General features: G+C 43.5%; 2 protein-coding genes across 12 annotated transcripts in view; one reads left to right on the plus strand and one right to left on the minus strand.

The window, feature by feature from the left end:
• Positions 1-6,050, plus strand: part of FRYL (FRY like transcription coactivator) — a 276,795-nt gene extending 270,745 nt beyond the window's left edge. For 7 of the 9 annotated variants that reach the window (XM_060188085.1, XM_060188080.1, XM_060188082.1 and 4 more), the window contains 4 exons: positions 1,402-1,419; positions 2,109-2,219; positions 3,128-3,318; positions 4,071-6,050. In XM_060188085.1, coding sequence (XP_060044068.1) covers positions 1,402-1,419; positions 2,109-2,219; positions 3,128-3,318; positions 4,071-4,329 — 579 coding nt within the window. In that variant the 3' untranslated portion in view covers positions 4,330-6,050. The remainder of the gene's footprint in view (positions 1-1,401; positions 1,420-2,108; positions 2,220-3,127; positions 3,319-4,070) is intronic. The other 2 variants (XM_060188084.1, XM_016184907.2) reach the window with 1 other exon arrangement.
• Positions 1,210-25,587, minus strand: ZAR1 (zygote arrest 1). Of its 3 annotated transcripts, XR_009549035.1 has the most exons (6): positions 24,682-25,587; positions 22,530-22,622; positions 21,576-21,650; positions 6,123-6,209; positions 2,319-2,433; positions 1,210-1,575 (listed from the first exon to the last, which is right to left on the minus strand). XR_009549035.1 is itself a non-coding variant. In XM_060188089.1 (5 exons), exons 1-4 carry the CDS (start codon positions 25,516-25,518, stop codon positions 6,132-6,134), a joined length of 1,083 nt encoding a protein of 360 aa, XP_060044072.1. In that variant the 5' UTR covers positions 25,519-25,587; the 3' UTR covers positions 1,210-1,575; positions 6,123-6,131. The 3 variants fall into 3 exon arrangements, 2 of the variants coding, with proteins under 2 accessions (XP_060044072.1, XP_060044071.1); XM_060188089.1 differs by lacking the exon at positions 2,319-2,433; XM_060188088.1 differs by lacking the exons at positions 1,210-1,575; positions 2,319-2,433; positions 6,123-6,209 and adding an exon at positions 18,300-18,597.
• Positions 25,588-26,037: the final 450 nt, after the last annotated feature.

A 26,037-nucleotide genomic window follows, 5' to 3' on the forward strand; every position in this document is an offset into this window, starting at 1 on the left:
TAAGGGATACAATAGTCTTTCAGCTTAAAAAAAAAAAGCAATAAACTATTAATAAAATTTAAAACATGCAATGTTAATACCACTTGAGTAAGTTTAGATGCTTTGGAGCTACAGAAGTGATATTTCCTATAAGTTTTGTAAACAAACTTTACCAAGTGTTTTCATTCTTTGTATAAATATTGAGGCTATTGATATGTGCATAATCAATTCTATTTATACTAATAAGGGAGGAGGAGAAGTAAAGCTCATAGCTGTTAGTCTTATAAAAGTAAAAAAAAAAAAACAATAAACCTCAGAAATTTAGATATGCTGATATGTTTGGCGCTGGATTGTGTTCAGCTGCTTATACCATCAAGTATATGGATTTAAAATTCACCTTTGGTTAGCAAATCCTTTCTAGAATGGTGTTGTATAAATAAATAGTCCTGCAGAGGAAACTATTTAGAAAAGCAGACTTAAACAAGAACTTGTAAAAGTAGTTTATATATAATGGCAATTAGTCTTAATTATATAATCTTCCATAAATGAAATTTGGTCAAGTTGCTGTAAATATTTGCTTAATAAATGTTATAAATAGTCTAACTAGATGTTTCATTGTGTATTTTTTATGCATTATCTCATCTGAGTCAAATCTGGTTAAACTCAATCTTTGAATTTTTACTAAAGTACACTTGGAATGCAATTCAAATCACACATCTTTGGTATTTTACTTCCTGACTTGGCATCAAGTATGGCACTGTAGGACCTATTTAAATAATAAAGGGATGGGGGGCTCAGGTCATGGGACATGATGGCAGAGGAGGACCTAGTGGGGGTTGTATAACAATATAAGGAAAACTGGGAAATGTCATGCATGTACAAATTACTGTATTTTACTGGTGACTGTAAACCATTAATCCCCCAATAAAGAAATTAGGCTTCCTGCCCTTTATTATTATTTAGAGTGGATCTCATCAGAAGTAATTATTTCATGGGCTAATAAGCATATCAGACTATCAGCCAGTTCAGGGAAAAAAAAAAAAAAAAAAAAGACTAGTTTGCTTAGTTTTCTAATCAGAAGTTTTTCTTTTGAAAGAGATAAACCTAGATAGAAAACCACATACAGAAGCCATATTTCCCAAGATCACACAGTTTGATGGTATTCTTTATAACACTTACAAAGAAATAAACTATAACAAATATAATTTAATTATTTTCCAAAGACAAACAAAAACCTGGGTTTGTCATAGTAGATGTCTAAAGTTTTATTCTGGAAATATCATAAATTTTTCTTTGGGGTATAAATAAATGTTCTTCAGTTTGCCTGGGACATCTGTGACCCTAGTTAAAATGATTTCTTACACTAATTCTTGGTCTTTTTCTTCTTTTGTATTTTTGTGACCCGATCACCTTCTTGCTTAGCAAATGGAAATTCTAGCAGTAAGTGACCTGTCTTAATTTATAGACTACTTACCCATATCAGACAAACTGGTTTTCATTTACCATGTGTGGCCCAGCAATATTTTGTCATGGCCTACTTTTAAAAGTAGTATGTGCTTAAGTTTTACAAAGCCTTTAATCCATGAAATGTTGGTCCTATAAAAATGAGATTTTATTATTAATATGCCAAACTAGCATTTTGCCTTTTTGTACATCTATAACTAACATATCTCCTTTAAAATTTCTTTTAAAAATCAAAATGCATATGTAGATTTATTTCATTGTCTAATGACCACAAAATTTAAATGGCTTTCACAAAAATAGACTTATTTTTTAGGATAGAGGTTATCCAGTTATACTTTGCTTTATCAGTATACTTACTGATAAATGCAAGAGGTATATATCCCCATGTGGCAAATGATAACACATTTGCAAATCTAAAGCATTCTATGTATTGCCTGGTAAAAAAAAAAAACTCTCATGTGAAAATGTGTTTCACACAAAAAATGAATTATATAACCAAAAATAATCCTTCAATTTTTATCCCTGTCTTCAAAGCATCTTTCATCTGTCTTTCGTCAATGTCTTACCACATTAACAATTTCTTATAAATTTGTATCAGAAACATGCTACTCCAGTCAGATATAATGAAAACCATCTAAATTTAATCCACGGTTCTTTGTTTTTAGGAACTGGAGCTCTGCCGGAGGTTATACAAATTACATTTTCAATTGTTACTTCTGTTCCAAGCCTACTGTAAACTCATCAACCAAGTAAACACAATAAAAAATGAAGCTGACGTAAGTATTTAGTTGTACTAGATGTCAGTAAATGATACTAGTCACATATACTGAATTTCAGTTCAGAATTACAGTTTTAGGGCTACCAAGACTGTTTACCTCGATGGTCTGTCTCCTTTGTCATGGACAAGACCCAGGGTTCAAGCCTGGCTCCCCCCCCTCACTGGAGGAAGTTTTGATGCTATCATTTTTCCGAACCCTTTCTGAAAAAGTTCTGGGGATAACAAAAAAAAAATTTTGGGAGGGGGTCAGTTTTAATATGCTATTTTCAAGGTTTGACACAGGCAGCAAACTTGAAAGGTTCAAGCCCTTAAATGTCACAGTAGGAGCAGTAAATTCTATGAAGCAAAATTATATTATTGACCTACTTACCATCTTGCCCATAAACAGTTTGAAGTGATGTCTATTTTTGTGTACTTCATTAAACGATAGGAATCATAAGTTCAACCCAGAAGTAAATACTTCGTCTTTTTCCCCTTGTCAGCTGCTACTAATACATCACTGGGGAAATGGTTAAGTCTTTAGAGTCAAAAATATTTCTACCATTTAAGATAAGGTATGTAGCAGTATAAATCAATGATTTTTTTTTTTTAATGTGAAAGAAAAGTCAAATGATAATCTTAGTCAAAGAAGGCTATGCTACCGACTTTGAGATCTCAGGTAATACCACCACAAGCCAGAGCTGAACAGCGCTCTGGTCAGAAAAAAGTTTATATAACATGCTAAAACCATAAATATTGATTACAACTTGTTTTATCTGCACTATTTGACAGATTTGTCCTTATTGGGGAAAAAATAAATTTTATATATATATATATATATATATATATATATATATATATACACACACACATTAATCTTTAAGGGAAAATAATTGATCCTTTTTATGGTATACTTATTTGCTTTAGGTCATCAACATGTCAGAGGAACTTGCCCAACTGGAAAGTATCCTCAAAGAAGCTGAGTCGGCTTCAGCAAATGAAGAAATTGACATTTCTAAAGCTGCACAAACAACTATAGAGACTGCCATCCATTCTTTAATTGAAACTTTGAAAAATAAGGAATTTATATCTGCTGTAGTACAAGTCAAAGCTTTCAGGTAAAAATATGAAGGTATTTAAAGAACAGGCATTTTTATCTGCAATGGAAGTTTGTTGTTTTCGACGGGCTGTGTTGTTTTCGCTGGGCTGGCTTCATGGGCAGGTAACAGACGACCAGGGACTCATGGTTGAGCTGTAGGCAGTATCTCTTTATTCATGCAGGACGCAGCGCAATCTAAGCTAAACTAAACTAAAGGTACCGTAAAACTCACAATGCTGTCTTTATATATACTTGCCAAGTAGGGTGGAAACAGGATGTGACATAGAGAGGGTGGAGAGAAAAGTGACTGGTGAAAATCAGGGTGTGACAAGGAGAGGGGGCGGAGCAGGCGAGAATTCTACCACTGAACCACCAATTCCCTGGAGGGAGGGTGGTGCTTGTTAACAGTGGTTATGTAAACAGAATGAAGTGGTTATGTAAATAGAATAGTGTTAAGCAGGGGGGATTTAAACCAAATGAAACAGAAGGGCTCTCATGCATACCAACAGAAGTTGACAATTATGTGGTTTGGTTTTCAACATGTCCTGTGGAAAGGAAGGCATGGAAGGAAGGCATGGCTGCTATTGTTACATTATCACTGTAATGACACCAATTTTAGATTCTGTTCTTTCAGCAATCTAATTTGTTTAAGTAGTAAATTCTTGGTATTCACAAGGAGATTTTGTTATTATTGGAGTTAACTTAAAATGTAGTTAATCTTACCTGATAATCCCCTGCATCTTGGGGCTATAAATATTGTACTTTTTTCAGGTCTCTCTGGCCCAATGATATCTTTGGCAGTTGTGAAGATGACCCTGTGCAGACGCTATTACACATATATTTCCATCACCAGACGTTGGGCCAGACAGGAAGCTTTGCAGTCATAGGCTCTGACCTGGATATGTCAGAAGCAAACCACAAACTGATGGAAATTAACCTGGAAATAAGAGAGAGTCTACGCATGGTGCAGTCATACCAACCTCTAGCACAGGCCAAACCAATTGGAAATTTGGTGAGCACTGGATTCTGAAAAACTTCACTTAGGAGAGAAACTGAAGATGATTCAGAATATTAACAAGCACCTTTTACGGACCCTTGCAATTCACTTATTCTTGCAGCATCTACAACCATAGTCTAACAGCTGCCAATACCTCCCAGAATAACCCTATGAAGAAGGATTTTAAAAAATAAATAAATAATAACCTATATGAAAAGGGCTAAAAGTGATGCATACAAATAATTACTTTGTAGAGAAAGAAAGGAATTTTAAGGATCTTTGCAATAATGGCCTCTAATACTGAGACATTGGAAAGCAGGTGAAATGAGGCTGATTCATTTTAGCTGAAGACCTGCGAAGCTGCCTGGATTTCTAACAGTCAGAAGCAATTAATGCTTAACCATCTGTATGAAGAGCATCAGTCTGATAGATATATACAGAAAGACTTATTTGCAAAAACCATTGATTTTTTTTTTTTTTTTCCAATATGTGGGCTAAGGGTATGGGTGTGTTTTGTTGGTCTGTATAAGGAAATTATGTGTGTGTGTGAGCTGTGGTATGTGAGTATGTGATAGTCATATTTTCAAGGTATGGATGTTTGATATGTCTCAGAGCATGCTGAAAAGAGCACTGCAAGAGTATTTTTGAAGAAATTTTATTTTATTAGAACTAACTCTTCCTAGTGTGTAAATGTTAGGACATTTTAATAATATTTTAAAACTGGGACATCCCAGTATTTCAAAAAGAAATAATATATCTGTTAATGTTATTGGAATGCTGCTCAGTTCTCTGATCAGTGCTTATGTTACAATTGTTGATAACTAACCAAAGTAGATGCCTGCAGAGACTTTAAAATGTAAAATAAAGATGTATGCTGCTCGTCAGCTGTTCTCATTAGGAAAAGTTAACTTATTTTACTCCATAATTATAGAAGCTGTATAGATTTAAACTAGTATTTTCTTGTACATTTGTGCAATGCACTGTTATACAAGAATAGATGTACAGAGCTAAAGAAAAAACTGTGGTTGTTGATGGTAGGTTATATGATTGCAGGCTCTGGTGTCTGCAGAACTGGAGAAGAGAGATGCAGATGCATTTTTATGTTTATTCAGGACTCATATATTTCACCCAAAAGGAACCTGGGGCTATGAAAGGAAGCCTGAAGACTTACTACCAAAAACATGCAATATACTCACTAATTCTATAGCATAACATGAACTGGATACTATCCTTTTAAAAAAAAAAATTTTTTTTTTGTAAAAGAAATGAATGTAGTCCCACAATTCCTCTGATTTGAAAGGAACACCTTGTATTTTTATATGCATCTCTTATCCACTGTGACTTTTAAACTGGGCTCTGACCACAGAGTTTAGAATGTAGAAATGAAATGTGTGGCTTTGCCTTTCTTGGGACTGTGGGCCCTGCCAGAAATGTAATTATGCTCAAGTGCATTAATTGAAGGCACTGTGCACACTGCTGGACTGCTGACTTAGTTATATTACTTGTAAAATTCTGTAACTGGTCATGGCACATTCATAATCACTGTATTTTTTGACCCTGATAAAAATTATTTTGATGGTGTTCTGGTACTGTAAATGGGTGTCCTTTAAATTATTTAATAACTTTTGCGTGTAGGGCAGGAAGAAAAGGATAGTGTCAGACACACCATCCTTTACTTCCTGTCTTTCCATCCCTTATTTCTCTCACCCGCCTTATATCCTTTTTTGTTAAAATAAAAAAACATTGTAGCTGTTTGTGTTGAACAATTACTATATATTGTTTACAGCTTTTATTTACAGGTTTAAAAAATGCTTACATTGACTTACCTCAGTCAATCACAGTGGAAATGAACATGCATGGATGCCTGTTTGGACCCCCAGAATCATGGACGGTGGAGTAGTGCTTTGGTGTCTCTAAAGATATTCATGTGTTAGAAACACTTAAAAATTTCATTTTAATTCTTTATGAGACTTTGTCAACCCTAAAATTGCTATTTCCCACTTTACCTCATCTAAAACTGAAGGTAAAATAAGGCATAAGATGATATTGCTGAATATAGAGTTTGTTTTCAAAGAGTGTACCCACAAGCTACACTTGTTAAGTCAAGGCAGGATCTTAGCTTAGGTCTGCCAGGAAAACAAACGTGTAGAGCTCCCATAAAATAGGGTTATACAGATACAAATGAGTGCAGGAGACGTGAAGGGAAATAGGGCAGAAATCAAGTTTCAGAAAAGCAATAGAGGTGTTATCCTTATGCCGTTCTAAACATCTGACCATAGTTCAGTGAAGGTCCATAATTTGCAACTCAAACTATAATGCTGTTCATTCCTAAGCTTTTGGTTTTCTCTTATACAGAAACATGGGCCAATTAAAATAAAGGACAAACATTTTGTTTCACCTATTTTGACCTTAGGGGAAGGTAAGACTTCCTTCAAGTGGTGCTGGGAAAACTAGATAGCCACATGGAGAAAAATGAAAATAGGGCGCCGGGCAGTAGTGCATACAGTCAAACCTCAAAGATCCTACTTTGAGCCCCTGGCTACCCACTTGCAGGGAAAAGCGCGTCTACAGGTGTCTGTGTTTCTCTCACCCTCTCTTCTCTGTCCTATCCTATTAAAATAAAAAGGGGGGGGCGGGACTCATAGTGCCGGCACTGAGCCCCAGCGATAACCCTAAAGAACCAAAAGAAAGATGAAATTAGAAATACCACTCAACATCAAAGTTAACTCAGAATGAATCAAAGACTCAGATATTGGGCCTGAAACTATAAAATACCTAGAAGAAAACATCAGTGAAACACTTTAGGGCTGGCATCAAAGGTATGTACTCAGACTCAATACTATGAGTAGATGAAACTAAAACAGTAACTGGAACCCCATCAGACTAAAAAGCTTCTACACATTAAAAGCAAACTGCCCAAGGATAAAAAGGCAACCCAATTACCGGGAAAAGGCATCTATCTGCACACCACACAGCTGACAAGTGATTGATCTCAAACATTTAGGGGGAAAAATAACAAAATTAAACCAATACAAAACTGAATAGACGACTGTTTCTAAAGAAATACTAATGGTCCACACTATATGAAGAAATGCTCCACTAAATTTATCAATGCAAATTAAAACCACACTGACATTCCACCTCACACCTATGAGAATGGCATCAACCTACAAAATGGGGGGTGGAGATGATGCCTATGTACACTCCTATTAATCTGTAGTCATATCAATCACTAACATGAGGGAAAGTTGAATGTCTCAAACTTTTTAATGCACAGACCACAGGCTGAGTCTTTGATATGTTGACTCTCTTAAAAGCTTAGACCAGTGGCACAGCTACATACAAATGATGTCAAAGGACATAAATTATGGTGATGTTGTGTATGATACAGCAAATCCTAACAAAGGGATATTTCAGAGTTAACCCAACTGCCAAATAATATGATTATAACAATAACTATTGACTTTTTAAATATTTATTCCCTTTTGTTGCCCTTGTTGTTTTACTGTTGTTGATGTCATCATTGTTGGATAGGACAGAAAGAAATGGAGAGGCAACGGGGAGAGAAAGATAGACACCTGCAGACCTGCTTTCACCGCCTGTGAAGCGACTCCCCTGCATGTGGGGAGCCGGAGACTCGAACCGAATCCTTACTCTGGTCCTTGCGCCTGGTGCTACCTGCACTTAACCCACTGCACTATTGCCTAACTCCCAACTATTGCCTTCTTAAACCCTAAGACAGCAGGAACTTCCCACCTCTTTTTTTTTTTCCTCCAGGGTTATTGCTGGGCTCAGTGCCTGCACCATGAATCCACCGCTCCTGGAGGCCACCTCCTCCCCCCACCTTGTTGCCCTTGTTGTTGCAGCCTCGCTGTGGCCATTATCATTGTCACTGTTGATGTTGTTCGTTGTTGGACAGGACAGAGAAATGGAGGGGGGGGAGAGAAAGATAGACACCTGCAGACCTGCTCCACCGCCCGTGAAGCGACTCCCCTGCAGGTGGGGAGCCGGGGCTCGAACCAAGATCCTTACACTGGTCCTTGCGCTTTGCGCCACATGCGTCCAACCCACTGCACCACTGCCCGACCCCCGAACCTCCCACTTCTATAGAGCCTATATTTCCCCAGTCCTGGAACCTCTAGGGTGGGGCTCACTTTCTTGCATGTTTCTCTCAATTCATACCAAATGATATCACATCTCCTGATCCCAACCTAATCAACACAAGTACCACCTCAGCATGCTTCACTTCAGACTGTGTCCAGAGACGTCAGGCATGAAATGTCAACCCTTCACCCTCATTACTCGGTGAGACCTTTCCTTTCATAGGATTCTCTAATTCCATTCCAGGTGGTTCACTCCCCAACAGTCTCAAAACCTAGATACAGACCAGGTCCCGTGAGATAAGTCATATGTTCACATGTATCCATAAATTAGGGCAAAATACATACCTGAAAGCAAAGTACACAATAGTCTACAGTGAGTCAGTATAAAGTTCATAATGAAATAGTGTCTACTTAGACTTACCCTCCTCACTTATTTCCTATTATACTTCCCTCACTCACTCCCAAGCTATACTTATCAAAGCAAGGACTGCAAAAACTGAATAAGGGCAACAGACTGGCATACTTTAACGATGACTCCTTAGTCACTATCAGGCCACCCCATCAGCTGGGGCCCTAGTTGGGGAGTCCTGAGATTCCCAAACATACTTGATGGGCCTAGAACTCGAATAAATCCCTCTCTCCATTGTTACCAGTCATCTATATCAGGAACAACAAAACAGACCCCTCTGTGGACCCCTCTAGGGCCTTGCCCTCAACTTGGACCAACAATGGTAGAGATTGTTCCATCCTCCAAAGGGAGGCTGGACAACATACACCTGAGGAAGATAGGTCCTGATATTGGGGCCGCTTGGAACATTCCTACTCATGACCACAGACTATGAGGTCGGATCTACAGGGATGCAGAGGTCACATAGGCTCCTAAGCTGAATATGGGCCCCAGATCACATCAAATCAATGGGGTTTACAGCCAACAGTATTTATACACCTTTCCCATATTTGGGAGCTACTCTTTTCCCTGATCCAACTTTCTGGTCCTTTTCCCAGCCATGACATCATCTCCCCAGACAATAACTAGGATCCACCTGCACATGAGATTTCAGGATCAGGGGGAAAAAAAAAAAACCTAGTATAGCCACAGGCCCTTTGGAATATAACTAAAATATGCCTACTAGCTATCCACAAAACAAAGATCCCCCAACCCTTCATCTGCACTACTCCAGCCTTTATGTTCCTGATTAGTCAGCAACTTGTTTGGCTTTATATGTTCAGCCACCAGGTTCCAGATGCTAGCATGATGCCAAATACACTTCCCTGGACAGATGACCCCACCAATGTGTCCTGGAGCTCTGATTCCCCAGAACCATGCCCGACTAGGGAAAGAGAGAGGCAGGCTGGAAGTATGGATCGACCTGTCAATGCCCATGTTCAGTGGGGAAGCAATTACAGAAGCCAGACCTTCCACCTTCTGCATCCCACAATGACCCTGGGTCCATACTCCCAGAGGGTTAAAGAATAGGAAAGCTATCAGGGGAGGGGATGGGATACGGAGTTCTGGTGGTGGGAATTGTGTGGAGTTGTACCCCTCTTATCCTATGGTTTTGTCAGTGTTTCCTTTTTAGGAAAAAAGAGAAAGAAAGAATGAAAGAAAGAAAGAAAGAAAGAGAAAGAGAAAGAAAGAAAGAAAGAAAGAAAGAAAGAAAGAAAGAAAGAAAGAAAGAAAGAAAGGAAGAGAAAGAAGAAAGGAAGGAAGGAAATGGGAAATGGCAGGGATCGGGCAGTAGCACAGCGGGTTAAGCACAAGTGACACGAAATGCAAGGACCCGTTTAAGGATCCCGGTTCAAGCCCCCGGCTCTCCGTCTTTCTCTTCCCCTCCTCTCTCCATTTCTCTCTGCCCTATCCAACAACAACATCAATAACAACAACAATAATAACTACAATAACAATAAACAACAAGGGCAACAAAGGGGGGGAGCAAAATTTAAAAAAAAAAAAAGGAAATGGCAAGTACTGGTAAGAATATGGGAGAAAAGGATCTCTGCCACACTGCTGGTGGGACTGCAAGCTGGTGCGACCCCAACAGAAAGCAGCATGGAGTTGGAGCCCTGGGCCCACTGCGCTACAGGAAGCTCTGATGCTGTGCACATGCATTCTCTCACTCATGCTCTCTTTCTCTACCTCTAGCTTCTCTAAAATAAGTCTAAAACAAATAAATAAAACAGTATAGAGAACCCTTGAGTGGAAATACCTTATATTCCAACAATACTACTAGTGATATATCAAAAAACATGAAAATACTAATCCAAGAGACACATGTACCCATGTTCACAACTGTGTTTGCAATAGCCAAGGAGTGGGAGCAACCTAAATTCCCATTGACAGATGACTAGATAAAACGTTATGGCATATACTATTCTGTAATCAAAAAAGATGATCCTGTGCCCTTTGGGACAAAGTGGATGGAACTGGGAATGATTATGCTTAGTGAAATAAGAAATGAAAGTCAACTATTGTAACTATTATGTAGTTCTGCTCATATGGAATCTAGAGAACTGACAGCTTTGGTGGTAGATGTGGTACAGAACTGTACTCTTACAACCCTGTAACCCACCATTATCACAGAGAAACAGGTTTTGAAGTTACGGTATATATAGGGTTGTCATAAAAGTTATGATGCCTTTGCATAGGAAAATGTCATGACTTTTCTGACAACCCAATACTTAATGGGCAGTTGACACTACCCTGCAACTAAAAACAAAAAAATGACAATATGTCCTTCAGGACAACATGGATGAACTAAAGGTGATTATCCTTTAAAAAATATGATATTGGGAGTCAGGTGGTAGTGCCGCGGGTTAAGGGCACATGGCACAAAACACAAGGACCGGCATAAGGATCCCAGTTCGAGCCCCTGTTCCCCATCTGCAGGGGAGTCGCTTCACAAGTGTGAAGCAGGCCTGCAGGTGTCTATCTTTCTCTCCCCCTTTCTTCCCCTCCTCTCTCCATTTCTTTCTGTCCTATCCAACAATGATGACATCAACAATAATAACTACAACAACAATAAAAACAACAAGGGCAACAAAAAGGAAAATAAGTATTTTTAAAACGATGATATTGTGTCCTTTGGGATAAAATGGATGGAACTAGAGGTGATTAAGCTTAGTGAAATTAGTAAAGCAATGAGACAACTACCAGATGGTTTCACTCATGTGGAATCTAAAGATCTGATACACATGAACTTTCAAAAAGAAAGGAAAAAAAAAAAAAAAGCAAGCAAGCAAACTGTGTCTAAGACTTCTGAGACCTTGGTGATTATCTTTAGGAGGTGGGGGGGTAGGGATATAGAATCTCGGTGGCAGTGGACCTGAAGAGGGTAATCTTACAATCTTGTAACATACTATTAATAACAAAGTCAGAGTTGTTTTGTTTATAACCACAAAAGGTACTGAGTAAAGTACCATCTGCTAAACTTCTCCTTCCTTCATCACTGTTTCTATGGATCCTGGGGTTATTATGGGAAGCAGGAAGCAACCAGTACTGCCTTCAGGTAGAAGAGAGTATTTGGTTACTTGGCTGAGGTAAGATAGTGAAAAAATGAACAACAGTATTCTTTCCTATCCAATTTTTAAAAATATTTTATTTTATTTATTTATTCCCTTTTGTTGCCCTTGTTGTTTTATTGTTGTAGTTATTATTGTCGTCGTTGTTGGATAGGACAGAGAGAAACGGAGAGAGGAGGGGAAGACAGAGAGGGGGAGAGAAAGATAGACACCTGCCGACCTGCTTCACCGCCTGTGAAGCGACTCCCCTGCAGGTGGGGAGCCGGGGTTCAAACCAGGATCCTTATGCCGGTCCTTGTGCTTTGCGCCACCTGCGCTTAACCCGCTGCACTACAGCCCAACTCCCTCCTATCCAATTTTTAAGTATTTCCGAAGAAACAGAAAATCAAACTCTAGTCAATAAAATAAAGGACATTGAAGGTAGCAATTTTGTTTGAACTCCTGAGATCAAAATTGTATTGAAATTCTAAATCTGGTGATTATATGTAAGTATGACTTTCATAAGTATCAGGTGATCACACTTAAAAACAGCATGAGCAGGTGCACCTGGTTAAATGCAAGAACCCGTGCAAGGAGCCAGGTTTGAGCCCCCCACCCCCACCCCACCTACAGCGGGGACAAGCCTTCAGGAGTAAAGCAGATCTACAGGTCTCTCTCTTTCTCTCTCTCTCCCTCCTGCACCCCTCTCAATTCTCTATCTTATCTAGTAAAGTAAAATTAAATAAAAGCAAAGGAAAAAATGGCCGCCAGGAGCTGTCAATTCATAGTGCACCAAGCCCCAGCAATAACCCTGGAGGCAAATAAATTGATAAAAATAGCATCCGCTGGAAGTAGAGAACCCTTTACCTTGTCATTTCATGATGACTATTGTTAAGAACAAAAATACCGCAATAACGCAAGTAATACTTTCCCCAAATACTCCAATTTAGAAAGTACTGACAGGAATTCTACAGAGACCTTCCCAAATACTTTTTCCACACAACCATCCAGTTTTTGCTAAGTTTTACTGAGTGTACCATCATAATAAAAATTTGTCTTTCAAAGTGCTCTCTAAAATCCTGAATGACAAAACATCTTAATTGCTAACTACAACTCAAATCAACAGTTACACAGCCATCAAGTCAGGGGTATGCCTATCTTTCAATTTCTCTTGCTAAAACAGTCATAAATTTCTAGTTGTACAGTTTAACCATTCCTCATTGCCAGAATGTTACCACTCTTACGTGTTTGTGTCACTTAGTTCAAAATCTGAGCACCCACTAAGCATAGTCTCACCCTTGTTTTCTTCAACTATAAAGATGGTTTAACTGCTCTATTGAGAAAGTTAACAGCAGGCTGGGGAGAGTATAATAGTTATGCGTAAAAAAAAAAAAAAAACACTATGCCTGAGGCACCAAAGGTCCCAGAGGTTCAATGCCCCCTATATAGACTCCAAAGCTGAGCAATAATCTGGATTAAAAAAATAATAATGGTGGAGGCAATATTTCACCTGGTAGAATGTTCTTGTTACCATGTACAAGGACCCCATTCGAACCCCTGGTCTCCACCTACAGGGAGAAAGTTTTATGAGTGGTGAAGCATTGCTGCAGGTGTCTCTCCCTCTCTATCTACCCTTTCCCTCTCAGATTCCATATCTAAAAAAAGCAAAACAAAAAGAACTTTTCAAAAATTCAGTGGTGTGGTCTGAGAGGTGGCGCAGTGGCTAAAGCACTGAACTCTCAAGCATGAGGTCCTGAGTTCAACCCCCAGCAGCACATGTACCAGAGGGATGGCTGGTTCTTTCTCTCCTCCTATCTTTCTCATGAATAATTTCTTTAAAAAAAAAAATTCAGTGGCAAAGCATTTTGCTTTATGCAGAGCCAGGTCCTCACATTTGCAACTCCATTGCTCCCCAGGGCTCTTTTTTTTCTTTTTTCTCTTTTTTCAATTCAGCTCTGGCTTACAATGGGACTGGGGATTGACCCTGGGACCTTGGAGTCTCAGGCTTGCAAAACTTTTTGCACAAGCATTATGCTATCCCCACAGCTCACAATTTCTTATTCTTTATTTCAGATAAAAACCACAGCACTGCTCCTGCATCCACAGAGCTCCCCCCAGTGCTGTGGTGCTTCCACATGATGGCGAGTGTTTTGGAAGGCAGCTACGCTCACCACTATACCACCAAGACACATGTAGCTAGTGTTTTGCACCTAGTAATGTGGGATAAGCTAGCTCCTGGTTCCGACCAAACAAAGAATTTACCCATATAAGCCTAATACAGTGAATATTATTAGGAATTGCTACTATTGTTATTTCTTTATTTCTGTAATTTATTTAAGTAGATGCTTTGAGTGTGCATAATATGCCACTTGGATATCATTTCAAATGAATTTCCTACCCCTCTAGCTGCCCCCGACCAAACAATAACCAGTGTTAGAACAAAATGACCTTCGCCCACACCTACAGTTCATTCCCCTTGTTCCCATTTTAGCCAGTCTTTCTAAGCTTCCACAGTGGGTTGTAGCCATGTACTCACTGTACAGGAGTTGAGGATATTTTTGTATTTTATAGGGAGTACATTTATGGGTAAAGATGAATGTCACCATGTCCCACAACTTTAAAACTTTAAACCACAACTTTAAAACTTCTCAACAGAAGTTCTGCAAAACAGAATTCGGCTTCCCGGGGCGGCGAGGTAGCGGGGGTGGGTGGGTGGGATGGGACACAAGTCTTTTGGTGGTGGGAATGGTGTTTATGTACACTCCTATTAAAGTGTAGTCATATAAATCACTAGGTAATATGAGAGGGGGAAAATTGTATGTCTCAAACTTTTTTTTTTTCTTTCCTCCAGGGTTATTGCTGGGCTCGGTGCCTGCACCATGAATCCACCGCTCCTGGAGACCATTTTTCCCCTTTTTGTTGCCCTAGTTGTTGCAGCCTTGTTGCGTTATTATTGCCATTGTTGACGTTGCTTTGTTGTTGGATAGGACAGAGAGAAATGGAGAGAGGAGGGGAAGACAGAGAGAGAGGGGGAGAGAAAGACAGACACCTGCAGACTTGCTTCACCGCCTGTGAAGCGACTCCCCTGCAGGTGGGGAGCCGGGGGCTAGAACCGGGATCCTTATGCCGGTCCCTGCGCTTTGCGCCACGTGGGCTTAACCCACTGCGCCACCGCCCGACCCCCTGTCTCAAACTTTTTAAAACACAGACTGAGTTTTTTTTTTATACATAGGCTGAGTCTTTGATATGTTGACTCTCAAAAGCCTAGACCAGGTAGATCAGAAGCAACCGGTAGCACAGCTATATACAAGATACTGGGTACTATACAGCAAACCCTAACAAAGAGACTTTTCAAAGTTAACCCAATTACCAAATAATGTGATGATAACAATAACTATCCACTGTCTTCTTGAACCCTAAGACAGCAGGAACCTCACATTTCCACTATAGAGCCTATATTTCCCCCAATCCTGGAACCTTAGGGTGGAGCCTGCATGCTTCTCTCAATCCATATCAAATAATATTGCATCCGCCGATCGCAACCTAATCAACACAACGAGTGCCACCTCAACATGCTTCACTTCAGACTGTGTCCAGAGACTTCACGTGTGGAATGACAACCCTTCAGCTTCATTACTCGGGTGAGACCTTTCCTTTCATAGGATTCTCTAACTCCATTCCAGGTTGTTCACTTCCTAACAAAGTCCCAAAACCTAGATATATACCAGGTTCTATGAGATAGAGCATATGTTCATACGTATCCATAAACTAGGGCAAAATAAATGCCTGAAAGCAGAAGTACACTAGAGTCTGCAGTGAGTACCCCCCAACACTTCCTCTCCACTATTCCAACCTTTGGGTCCATGACTGTTCAACAACTTGTTTAGCTTTGTATGTTAACTCTCTTCTCAGCCACCAGGTTCCAGATGCCATCATGATGCCGACCAGGCTACCCTGGACTGAAGACACCACCAATGTGTCCTGGAGTTCCGATTCCCCAGAGCCCCACCCTACTAGGGAAAGAGAGAGGCAGACTGGGAGTATGGACTGACCAGTCAACGCCCATGTTCAGCGGGGAAGCAATTACAGAAGCCAGACCTTCCACCTTCTGCAACCCACAACAACCCTGGGTCCATACTACCAGAGGGATAGAGAATGGGAAAGCTATCAGGGGAGGGGATGGGATATGGAGATCGGGTGGCGTCAATTGTGTGGAGTTGTACCCCTCCTATCCTACGGTTTTGTTAATGTCTTCTTAAATAAAAAAAATTTTAAAAGTACACTGTGTTGCCTGTGTGTTGACTCAGATTCGACTCTGAGCCTCACTGCATTGAAGAAGCAGCTTTAATGCTGTTTCTGAAAAGGTCAGCCTGGAGCAGTTAAGATCCAGGGATGGGAAAAAAACGAAGTAATACCCATGTGTCAACAACTGTCCTGTAAACCATACTTCCCAATAATTCTTAAAAATAGGGCCTAGAAAACAACAATGGCAACAAAAGGGAATAAATAAATAAAATAAAATATTTTTTAAAAAGCCAGAAATTAAAAAAAAAAAAAATAGGGCCCAGGCAGTAGCACAGCAGGTTAAGAGCACATGGCTCAAAGCATCAGTATAAGAATCCTGGTTCGAATCCCTGGCTTCCCACCCGAGGGGGAGCGCTGGGAAGGCACTTCACAAGCGGTGAAGCAGGTCTGCAGATGTCTTTCTCTCCTCCTCTCTTGATTTCTCTGTCCTGTCCAGAAAAGCAGCAGCAATGGCAACAATAACAAGGGCAACAGAATGGAGAAAATGGCCTCTGGGAGCAGTGGGTTCACAGTGCCGGCACCAAGCCCCACGGATAACCCCGGAGGCAGGAAATAATAAATGCAGGGGCCAGACGGCAGCATACCTGGTTACATGTACGTTACTATGCACAAGGACGCACGTTCAATTCCCTGCTTCCCACCTGCAGGGGTATCTCTGTCTCTCCATCTCCCTTCCTCAATTTCCCTGTCCTATCAAATAAAGAGAAAAAAAAAAAAAAAGGCCTCCAAGAGCAGTGGATTCATCATGCAGGCACTGTTCCCAGTGATAAGTCAGGTGGCAATGGAAATGGTTCAAGGCCTGGCCCCCACCTGCAGTGGGAAAGCTTCATGAATGGTGAAGCAGGACTGCAGGTGTCCCTCTCCCTATCTCCCTTTCCCCTCTCAATTCTGTCTCTATTCAATAGATAAAATTTACATATAAAAAAAGAAAATGCTTTACCCCTAAATGCTGATGCCTAGGAACAGGCATCTAGAAGTCTATTTTTTTAAAAAAAAAAATCCCATGGTCTGGGAAGTGGCACAGTGGACAAAGCATTGGATTTTCAACCATGAGGTCCTGAGTTTGACCCCCAGCAGCACATATACCAGAGGGATCTACAACAAGTATCTAAAGTGTTAACAGCCTAGTATGGCCCTTCTACAGTAGTAAGGATTATATGGTTAGAGAATTAAGAGGCATAATTAGTAACTGTTCCAATCGTGTGGTTTTGGTCATCATTAAGCCAGTACGCCTCATCTAATTCTATTGGAATCCCGAGATTGTCAAGGGCCATGGGGAGCTCTGGGAACAGAGCATCAGCGTTTCTGAGGTAATCACAAAGGAAGTCACCAGGAAGTCTGGGGGGGCTGGGTGGTGGCACACCTGATTGAGCAGACATTACAGTGAGCAAGGACCCAGGTTTGAGCCCCTGGCTCTCACCTGCAGGGGAAAAGCTTCATAAGTGGTTAAGCAGGGCTACAGGCATCTCTCTCCCTCTCTATCACCCCTTCCCTCTCAATTTCTGGCTATCTGTATCCAATAAAGATTTTTCAAAAAAAATCTCTCTGAATTAGCTAGCACAGAATGGTTGCAGTTACAGAACTAGAAGTCAGTTAAGACCAAGTTCCAAGTGTCTGCACTAATCTTTCTACTGAGGCAGCAATACCAGGTGATGCAGTTAACATCTGACATCTGTGAAATGGTAGTTAAGTCAGTTCTGTTCTCACAGTCTCTCCCTCAGGTAGCTCATGACCTACTCAGTGAAGACCAGCACACACTGAGATGCCCACCCTCTACTCTTCAGGCACCCCTATGACTTACCCCCCCCAGCTTCTCATTCTGTACGTGCACCTCCCACCAGAGAAAAGCTGAGATGCATGGCTGAATACTTCTTATTCATTAGTGTCTGGCTCCTAAGCTTCAGCTCTGCAGACCCACATAAGCAGTTTCCCCCTCGAAGTTGGTCCCAGTGAAGAACAAACCTGGCTCAGGGCCTGGCTGTTCAATTGTAATGAATGAATATTAATGAAGGTCAGGTGACTATCCCAGACAGCGCAAGACAAGCTCTCCTAAAACCTTTATTTCAAGAAATACTAAGATTTCCTGCAGTTCACCAATTGTTTTGCAATACTTTTATTTTAAGGCTATGTCAAAAATACAGCCTTTCATACAGTCTTCTGGGGGAAAGGAGCAGCAGTAGCGGGGCCTGGGAGAAAGCTCTCTGGTCTGCTCCACTAGCCCAGCTCAGCAAAGCCACATTCTTACATTCATCTAGATGATATATTTGAAGCTGAAAGTGCTATCACAGGATAGGCGTTTGCCTTTGCATCTCCCACATAAATCTTGACGATGGGGCCTTTTAGGGTCAACGTGGCGTAGTTTTACTGGGCAGGAGCATCTTGCCTGTTTACAACTCTGAAAGACCAAAGTGAGAAGATAAAACATACAGAAGATAAAACATACAGAAGATAAAACAAATTGGTTATTTTCTAGTGCTTCAAGCTTTTCTTTTTTTTTTTTTCTGAGCCATTCAAAGCTTAGTGAATGAACTCCAAACACGGCCCTGTGCTGTTTTGCAGTAACATAATTAGGAACAAAGGGTATTTAACAATGTGATTGTGCTCACAGGTTGCGTAGGATTCCAATCTGAATAGTGAAGTTTCTTTCTGAAACAGAACTCTAGGATTTTTTTTTTTTTGCGCTGCACTGGAGGTGTGCAGCAATAAAAATTAGAAGAAAGGAGTTTGACAAGGTAAACGGAGGCATTAGGCTGGTGACTAGTAACAAGCTATGTACAATGACTCAGCGGTGAGTCTTGGTCCTCTACTGCTGCTAAGCCAAGCTGAAGAGAGAGTCGTTAAGGCATCCCAGTTAGAAGTTGGGACTAACTTTGATAATGGCAGGGTAGGGTAAGTTTTCCTTCCCCCACCTCCACCCCTTGGAAAGAAACAAATCAGGAGAGGGAGAAGACAGACACCTGCAGCACCACTCTACTACTTGTGACACTTTGTCCCATCCCCCCCCCCACAGAGGTGGGGACTGGCGGCTTGAACCTGGGTCCTTGCATACCATAATGTGTGTGATCTACCAGGTGTGCCACCATCCAGCCTCTAAGTTTTCCATTCTTAGCCTCTCTCCACCCACCCTTGGTGTTAACTACTTTCAACGTTCAACTTGAGTCAAGTGCATTGGTTAAGCTGCCCCAACTGGCAACCAGCAGCTACAAACTAATTACAGGCAAGTTTAATTACTTTGCTCTTAGATGAGCTTTTTTCCATTTTTTATTGCCACCAGGGTTTATCGTTGGGGTTCAGTGTCTGCATGACAGATTTAACACACCCAATGGCCTTTTGCTTTCCGTCTATTTATTTTGGATAGACAAACTGAGAGGGACAAGGTGACTGACAAGAAGAGATACACCAACGCAACAACTGCCACCTCAACATGCTTCAGCTCAGACTGTGTCCAGAGACTTCACGTGTGGAATGACAACCCTTCAGCTTCATTACTCGGGTGAGACCTTTCCTTTCAGAGTATACTCTAATTTCATCTCAGGTGGTTCACTTTCTAACAAAGTCCCAAAACCTAGATATACACCAGCTTCTGTGAGAGAGAGCATATGTTCACACGTATCCATAAACTACTGCAAAATATATACCTGAAAGCAGAAGTACACTAGAGTTTGCAGTGAGTACCTCCCTAACACTTCCTCTCCACTATTCCAAGCTTTGGGTCCATGATTGCTCAACAATTTGTTTGGCTTCGTATGTTAACTCTCTTTTCAGTCACCAGGTTCCAGATGCCATCAGGATGCTGGCCAGGCTTCCCTGGATTGAAGACCCCACACCAATGTGTCCTGGAGCTCAGCTTCCCCAGAGACCCACCCTACTAGGGAAAGAGAGAGGCAGACTGGGAGTATGGACCGACCAGTCAACGCCCATGTTCAGTGGGGAAGCAATTACAGAAGCCAGACCTTCTACCTTCTGCAACCCACAACGACCCTGGGTCCATACTCCCAGAGGGATAGAGAATGGGAAAGCTATCAGGGGAGGGGGTAGGATATGGAGATTGGGTGGTGGGAATTGTGTGGAGTTGTACCCCTCCTACCCTATGGTTGTTAATTCTTTCTTAAATTTAAAAAAAAAGAAGAGAGATACACCTGTAGCACTGTTTCGCTGCTCATGCAGCTTTCCCTTCTGCAGGTGGGAATAGGGGGCTTAAACCTGGGTCCCTGTACATTGTTATGTGCGTACTCAACCAGATGTGCCACAACCTGGCCCTCTTTTTTTTTTTGGATAGAGAAATTGAGAATGGATGGGGGAGATAAAAAAGGAAAAGAAAAGCACTTGCAACTACTTCAGTGCTCATGAAACATTCCCCCCACACACAGATGGGCATCAGATCTTCAACCCTGGTCCTTGTGCACAGTAATGTGTACGCTCTACCAAGTGTACCATCTGGTACCTTGGATTATCTAAAGCACTTAACACAGTCCTGTTTAGTTTGTAACAAGCAACAAGCTTATCCATTAATCCTGTAAAACATAACTACTAAGATTTCAAAGCAAATCATCTTCCTTTGTAATCTCTCAGGTAAGACAACTAAAACCCCAATCTCATACTAAATACTTTAACCTGTGTGTTTCAAAAAACGGAAAACATTCAACCCTTATCTCACTTACCGTATTTCAGTTTGCTTTTTCTACACTAGGCTGATTGAAGATTCTTAAGGGGTGTGGCCACAGCTCAGTGGAAGAGTATATGTATTTACATAGATGAGGCCCTATGTTACATCCATAGTAACCAAAGAGCAGAAAGCACCCTTTCATATTGCAAGTGGAGAAGCAGTCTCCATAAACCAGAGTTGAGCAGTGCTGGGGGGGGGTAGTCTTGAAAGATTAACATAATCAAGATTCACAAAGGCAAAAAGGAGTACCAGCAAGGGCTCATTTCCAGTTCTTTGTTTTTTTAATGACTCTTAATGTTTATTTATTCCTTTTTGTTGCCCTTGTTTCATTGTTGTAGTTACTGTTGTTATTGATGTCATCGTTGTTGGACAGGACTGAGAGAAATGGAGAGAGGAGGGGAAAACAGAAGGGGAAAGAAAGACAGACACCTGCAGACCTGCGTCACCACTTGTGAAGCGACTCCCCTGCAGGTGGGGAGCTGGGGGCTCGAACCGGGATCCTTACTCCATTTCTTGCGCTTTGTGCCACACCCACTATGCTACCACCCGACTCCCTTCCAGTTCTGTATCTACAACTTCTGGCCTAAACCAGTAAAGTCCTCAAGCCAACAGGCATCTAGTCACTTTGAGGAAGGCAAATTCAAGAAACTAAACCCTTCTACCACTACCCAGAGTTTTAGATACTAAATGTAAACAGTTAGGCTTACTTGACAGGTGATATCCTCCACCCGATAAGGATTATAAGACTTCTGACAACTTCTGCAGAATTGCTTGAAGTAGACCTGTGATGAGAGAGATGGTAGGTAGGGTTCTGGCGCACCAGGGTGGAAAAGGACCTAAGTTGGGGGCTGCGTGTTTTGCAGACGCTTATCATGGGGGAGGTAAGAAACTATACCTATGTATCAGCAACTGTACTGAAATTATTCCTTAACCTCCACCACCACCCCATTAAAGTAAAAACACAGCACGACAAAACATAAAAGCAAAGTTGTTGTTTTTTTCCCCCTCCAGGGCTATTGCTGGGGCTCAGTGCCTGCACTACAAATCCACTGCTCGTGGAGGTTATTTTTTCCCTTAGGTTGCCCCTGTTTTTTATTGTTGTGGTGGTTATTATTGCTGTCGTTGCTGGATAGGACAGAGAGAAATCAAGGAAGGAAGGGAAGACAGAGGGTGAGAAAAAGACAAGACATCAGCAGACCTGCTACAACGCTTGTCAAGTAACCCCCCTGCAGGTGGGGAACCAGGGGCTCGAGCTGGGATCCTTATGCCGGTCATTGTGCTTTGCGCCATGTGCGCTTAACCCACTAAGCTACCGCCGGGCCTCCAAGCTCTATTTTTCAATTTTTTTAAAAATAATTTATTTATTGGATAGACAGCCAAAAATCAAGAGGAAAGGGGGTTATAGAGAAAGAGACTGACAGAGACACCTGCAACACTGGCTCACCACTTGTCAAGCTTTCCCTATGCAGTGGGAAAAGAGGGGTTGGAACCCAGGTCCTTGCACATTTTCTATTTTATTTTTACTACAGCTCTGGCTTAACCTCAGACCTCAGAGCCTCAGGCATGACTTCTTTGCATAACTGCTCAGCATTCTTCACAGCCCCATTCTTGATTTTTATCCAGAACTTATCAAAAGATGCACAGGACAAGGTATTTCTTACCTTGTTTGTGCCCTGTACACACCACACATAGGCACTCTCCCACCGGATGTTACAGTCCTTGCAGTGATAATAGCCATATTTCTGCTCTAAGAACTGAATACAAAGATACCAGAGTTAATCAACATGATATTAGTTATCCTTTATTTCAAAAGCTGGCAAAAGCTACAGCATTTGACTCTTGAAAATTTTTTTTTTAATTCGTGAGAAACAAAAGACAAAGAACCAAAACATTACCCTAACACATGTGCTCCAGCACTTTAGCCACGGCACCCTCTCCTGGGCTGCCATATGTTACCTTAAAGCTGGAAAATTCATTCCAGATAATGGAGAAAGATGAGGTTTGAGTAGACTGTTAATACAGTAATTAGGCAAGTTAATGACTTGATTAAGCAGAACTAGGTAGATGTTTTGCCCTCAGTCAAGTGATAAACCAAACACACAGGTTCTCTGAACCTTTAGATTCTCTAGAAAGGTCTTTCCCCTGAAGGATAACTTCTAATTGTCAAACATACACATATGGAAGTAGTCAAATTGAAGAACTAAGATACTGCATGCCAAAATACTTAAAATGTTCACTAAAGACTAAGCTTTCTCTGCTGGTGGTTTGATTTCCACCTTACAGGAGTGCTAAGCACCTTATGGTTTAGTATAAAGTAGTGTGGCATTTATACTTATGCTTCTCTTTCCTCCCAGTGAAAAACGCATTAAAAGCAAGTTTTAGGAAGATTCTTTTTTAGAGCTGGAAGGAACTATGGTGAGCACCTGGACCTACATCACAGGTGAGCCAACTGAAGTCCAGGCAGGTGAAGACTCAAGCTCACGTGTGATAAAGATCACCCACAGCTTGTGAACGGCCAACCTAACAAGGCACCACTCTGGCTTCTTGCTGCATTTTCTTTCTTGCCCCCACCCCACCACCACACCAGGAGAGACTAAAACACTGTAGGGCCGCTCTTGGACAGGGAGAAATGAGAGGGGGAGGAGAGAGGAAAAACAATGCTTCACCGCTTGCGAAGCCCCCCCCCCCCGCTGGTGGGGGAATAGAGGCTTGAACCCAGGTCCTTGTGCACGGTGACATGTGAGCTCTACCAGGTGCACCACCACTCACTCAGGCTCCCACTCAAACATGTGTGCTATTCTGTTCCGAATGCCCTCGTGTTCCCCAGTGTAAACTGGTTCTTCAAAGCTCCTGTGCTCTCAGGCAACAACACGCAGCAGCTCCAAGTCTCAAGTGTTACTGGATTAAGAGTGCCGTTGTGGGGTCCAGGGCATCGCATCAGTTTGGTGCCTGAGATACCAAACAGTCCAGGTTTGATCCCTGGTACAACCATAAGCAAGAGCTGAGCAATTCTCTAAAGAAATATGGGGGGAATCATCTTTTAAAAATAAGATGGGGGACGTCGGGCGGTAGCGCAGTGAGTTAAGCACAGGAGGCGCAAAGCAAAGCGCAAGGACCGACTGAAGGATCCGGGTTCGCGCTCCGGCTCCCCACCAGCAGGGGAGTCGCTTCACAGGCCGTGAAGCAGGTTTGCAGATGTCTGTCTTTCTCTCCCCTCTCTGTCTTCCCCTCCTCTCTCCATTCCTCTGTACTGTCCAACAACAACATCAACAATAACTACAACAATGGGAAAACAACAAGGGCAACAAAAGAGAAAATAAATATTTTTTAAAAAGATGGTAAGGGGGGCACTCGAGTAGTTCATAAGCTTCAGGAGGAGCTTGGAACACAGGCAAGAACGACGAGAGAGAAAGGGGGCGGGGAGAACACGAGCTGTTAGGGTTGATGCCACACAGCGAATACAGAAGAGCGAATCGGGTGACCAGACAGGACCCTCCCGCCACTTTCCAATGCGGAAACGACACGGGCCTGCGTGCCAGCGGACGGAGAGTCGCACAGTAAATGCTCTCGGGACAAGAAGCGGAAAAGCGCGCATGCAGGGCCGCAGCACCAGCCCGACGTTTAGTCTCCACTCACCCGCGGGAAAGCGGCGCCCGCGGTCGCCCAGGGCTGCAGGGCGCGGAGGGGGCGGACTCGAGGCTCAGCAGCCGCAGCGCGCAGGCGCGGGCACCGCCACTCACCCCCCCCGCCCCCCCCCCCCACACGCCCTCCCGCCCCCTTGCGCAGGTGCCCCCTGGCCGGCCGGAGCCTCACCTGGAAGCGCAGACGCTCCTTGTCCACTTCCGGGCTCTCCGTCGACGGTTGCTCGCCCGCGGCGTCCTCCGCCTTCCCCCCCGGCTGGGGGTGGTCCGGTGCCTCCCGCGGGGGCAGCCCGGGCCCGTCGGTGGGCAGCTCCCGGCTCTCCTGCGCCGCGGCCTGAGCCCCGCTCTCCTCCGTCCCGGCCGCCACCTCCCCCTCTTCGGGAGCGCGGGGCCTCGACGGGGACGCTTCCCGCTCGTCCCCCGGGGCCCCGGGTCTCCGCTCGCCCGCCTCGGCCCCGGCCCCTTCCAGGAAGGTGGTGAGGGGGCGCGCGGCCACGGGCGAGTACACGGCGACGAAGCGCGGGAAGCGCACGGGCCGCCGGCCACCGGCAGAGCTGCTCTGCTCCGGGGCCCCGCGCGCCGACGGCGGGGACGCCGCGCCCTCAGGGATCCGGCCGGCAGGGGGCGCCGGGTCGCGGGCTCTGCGCGGCAGCGTGCGCCGCCCCAGCGAGCACTGCACCGCCACGTCGCGGCGCGGGTTCACCTGCACGGCCGCGTCGCGGCTGTTGGCCCTGCGGGGCCGCGGGGCCGGGCTCACCTGAGACAGGAGCGCCATGAGCTGCGCCCGCTGGTAGCTGTATTCGGCGGCCGTGAGCTGCCCGTAGCCTGGGAGAGACAGGGCCGCCGCGCCGGCCGGGGAGGAGCCCGGAGGACAGCCCCCCTCCCGGGGCCGCCAGCCGCCACCGCCCGCCACGCCCTTGGCTCCGGGCAAGTAGGGAAACGGGTACGAGTAGGGGGGGCATGCCGGGTACATGTAGCCGTCTAGCAGCTCGTCGCTCAGGGCAGCCATGAGCGCAGCCCCAGCCGCTCCCGCCCGCCGCCGCGTCCTAAATAGGCGCCTTTGCGGAAGCGGCGCGGAGCCGCCCAACCGCGCCCACCCTCGCCGGCAAGGATGCCCGCCCAGCGGACCCCAACCCGGGACACCTTCTGCGCATCCTGGGGTGGCACAGATGTCCTTAGATCCGGGAAGATGACTTTCTTGACGAGACAAGGACGGCTTTGCAAGTGAACTTGCCAAGGAAACGGTGATTCCGAGAAAGAACCATCACCGGGCTGGACCGAGCCAGGTGGGCTCCATCCCCCAGAGGATTGCAGGTGCCTGAACTGCCCGCGAGGCGGGGCGGGGCGGGGCGGGGCGGGGCGGGCCCGGCCCGGCCCCCGGGGCCTCGGACTCGGCGTGAGCTCAGGTTGCAGTCTGTCTTAATTATAATCGTTGCTCTGAGAAATCTGCACACTGGACTTTTTCCGTCAGGGTTTGGGGACCTGGGACTAGCATTCCGAGGCTAGTTGTTTTCAACCCCGGAGCATG

This window comes from Erinaceus europaeus, chromosome 3 (assembly GCF_950295315.1).
Source record: "Erinaceus europaeus chromosome 3, mEriEur2.1, whole genome shotgun sequence".
Classification (NCBI taxonomy): domain Eukaryota; kingdom Metazoa; phylum Chordata; class Mammalia; order Eulipotyphla; family Erinaceidae; genus Erinaceus; species Erinaceus europaeus.

Coding starts and splice junctions, on each gene's coding strand:
- ZAR1 (XM_060188088.1), bottom strand. CDS start 25,518: ATGGCTGCCCTGAGCGACGAGCTGCTAGACGGCTACATGTACCCGGCA. Junction 22,623..24,681: donor AGGAGCGTCTGCGCTTCCAG/GTGAGGCTCCGG, acceptor CTTTGTATTCAG/TTCTTAGAGCAGAAATATGG. Junction 21,651..22,529: donor GTGTACAGGGCACAAACAAG/GTAAGAAATACC, acceptor CTCTCATCACAG/GTCTACTTCAAGCAATTCTG.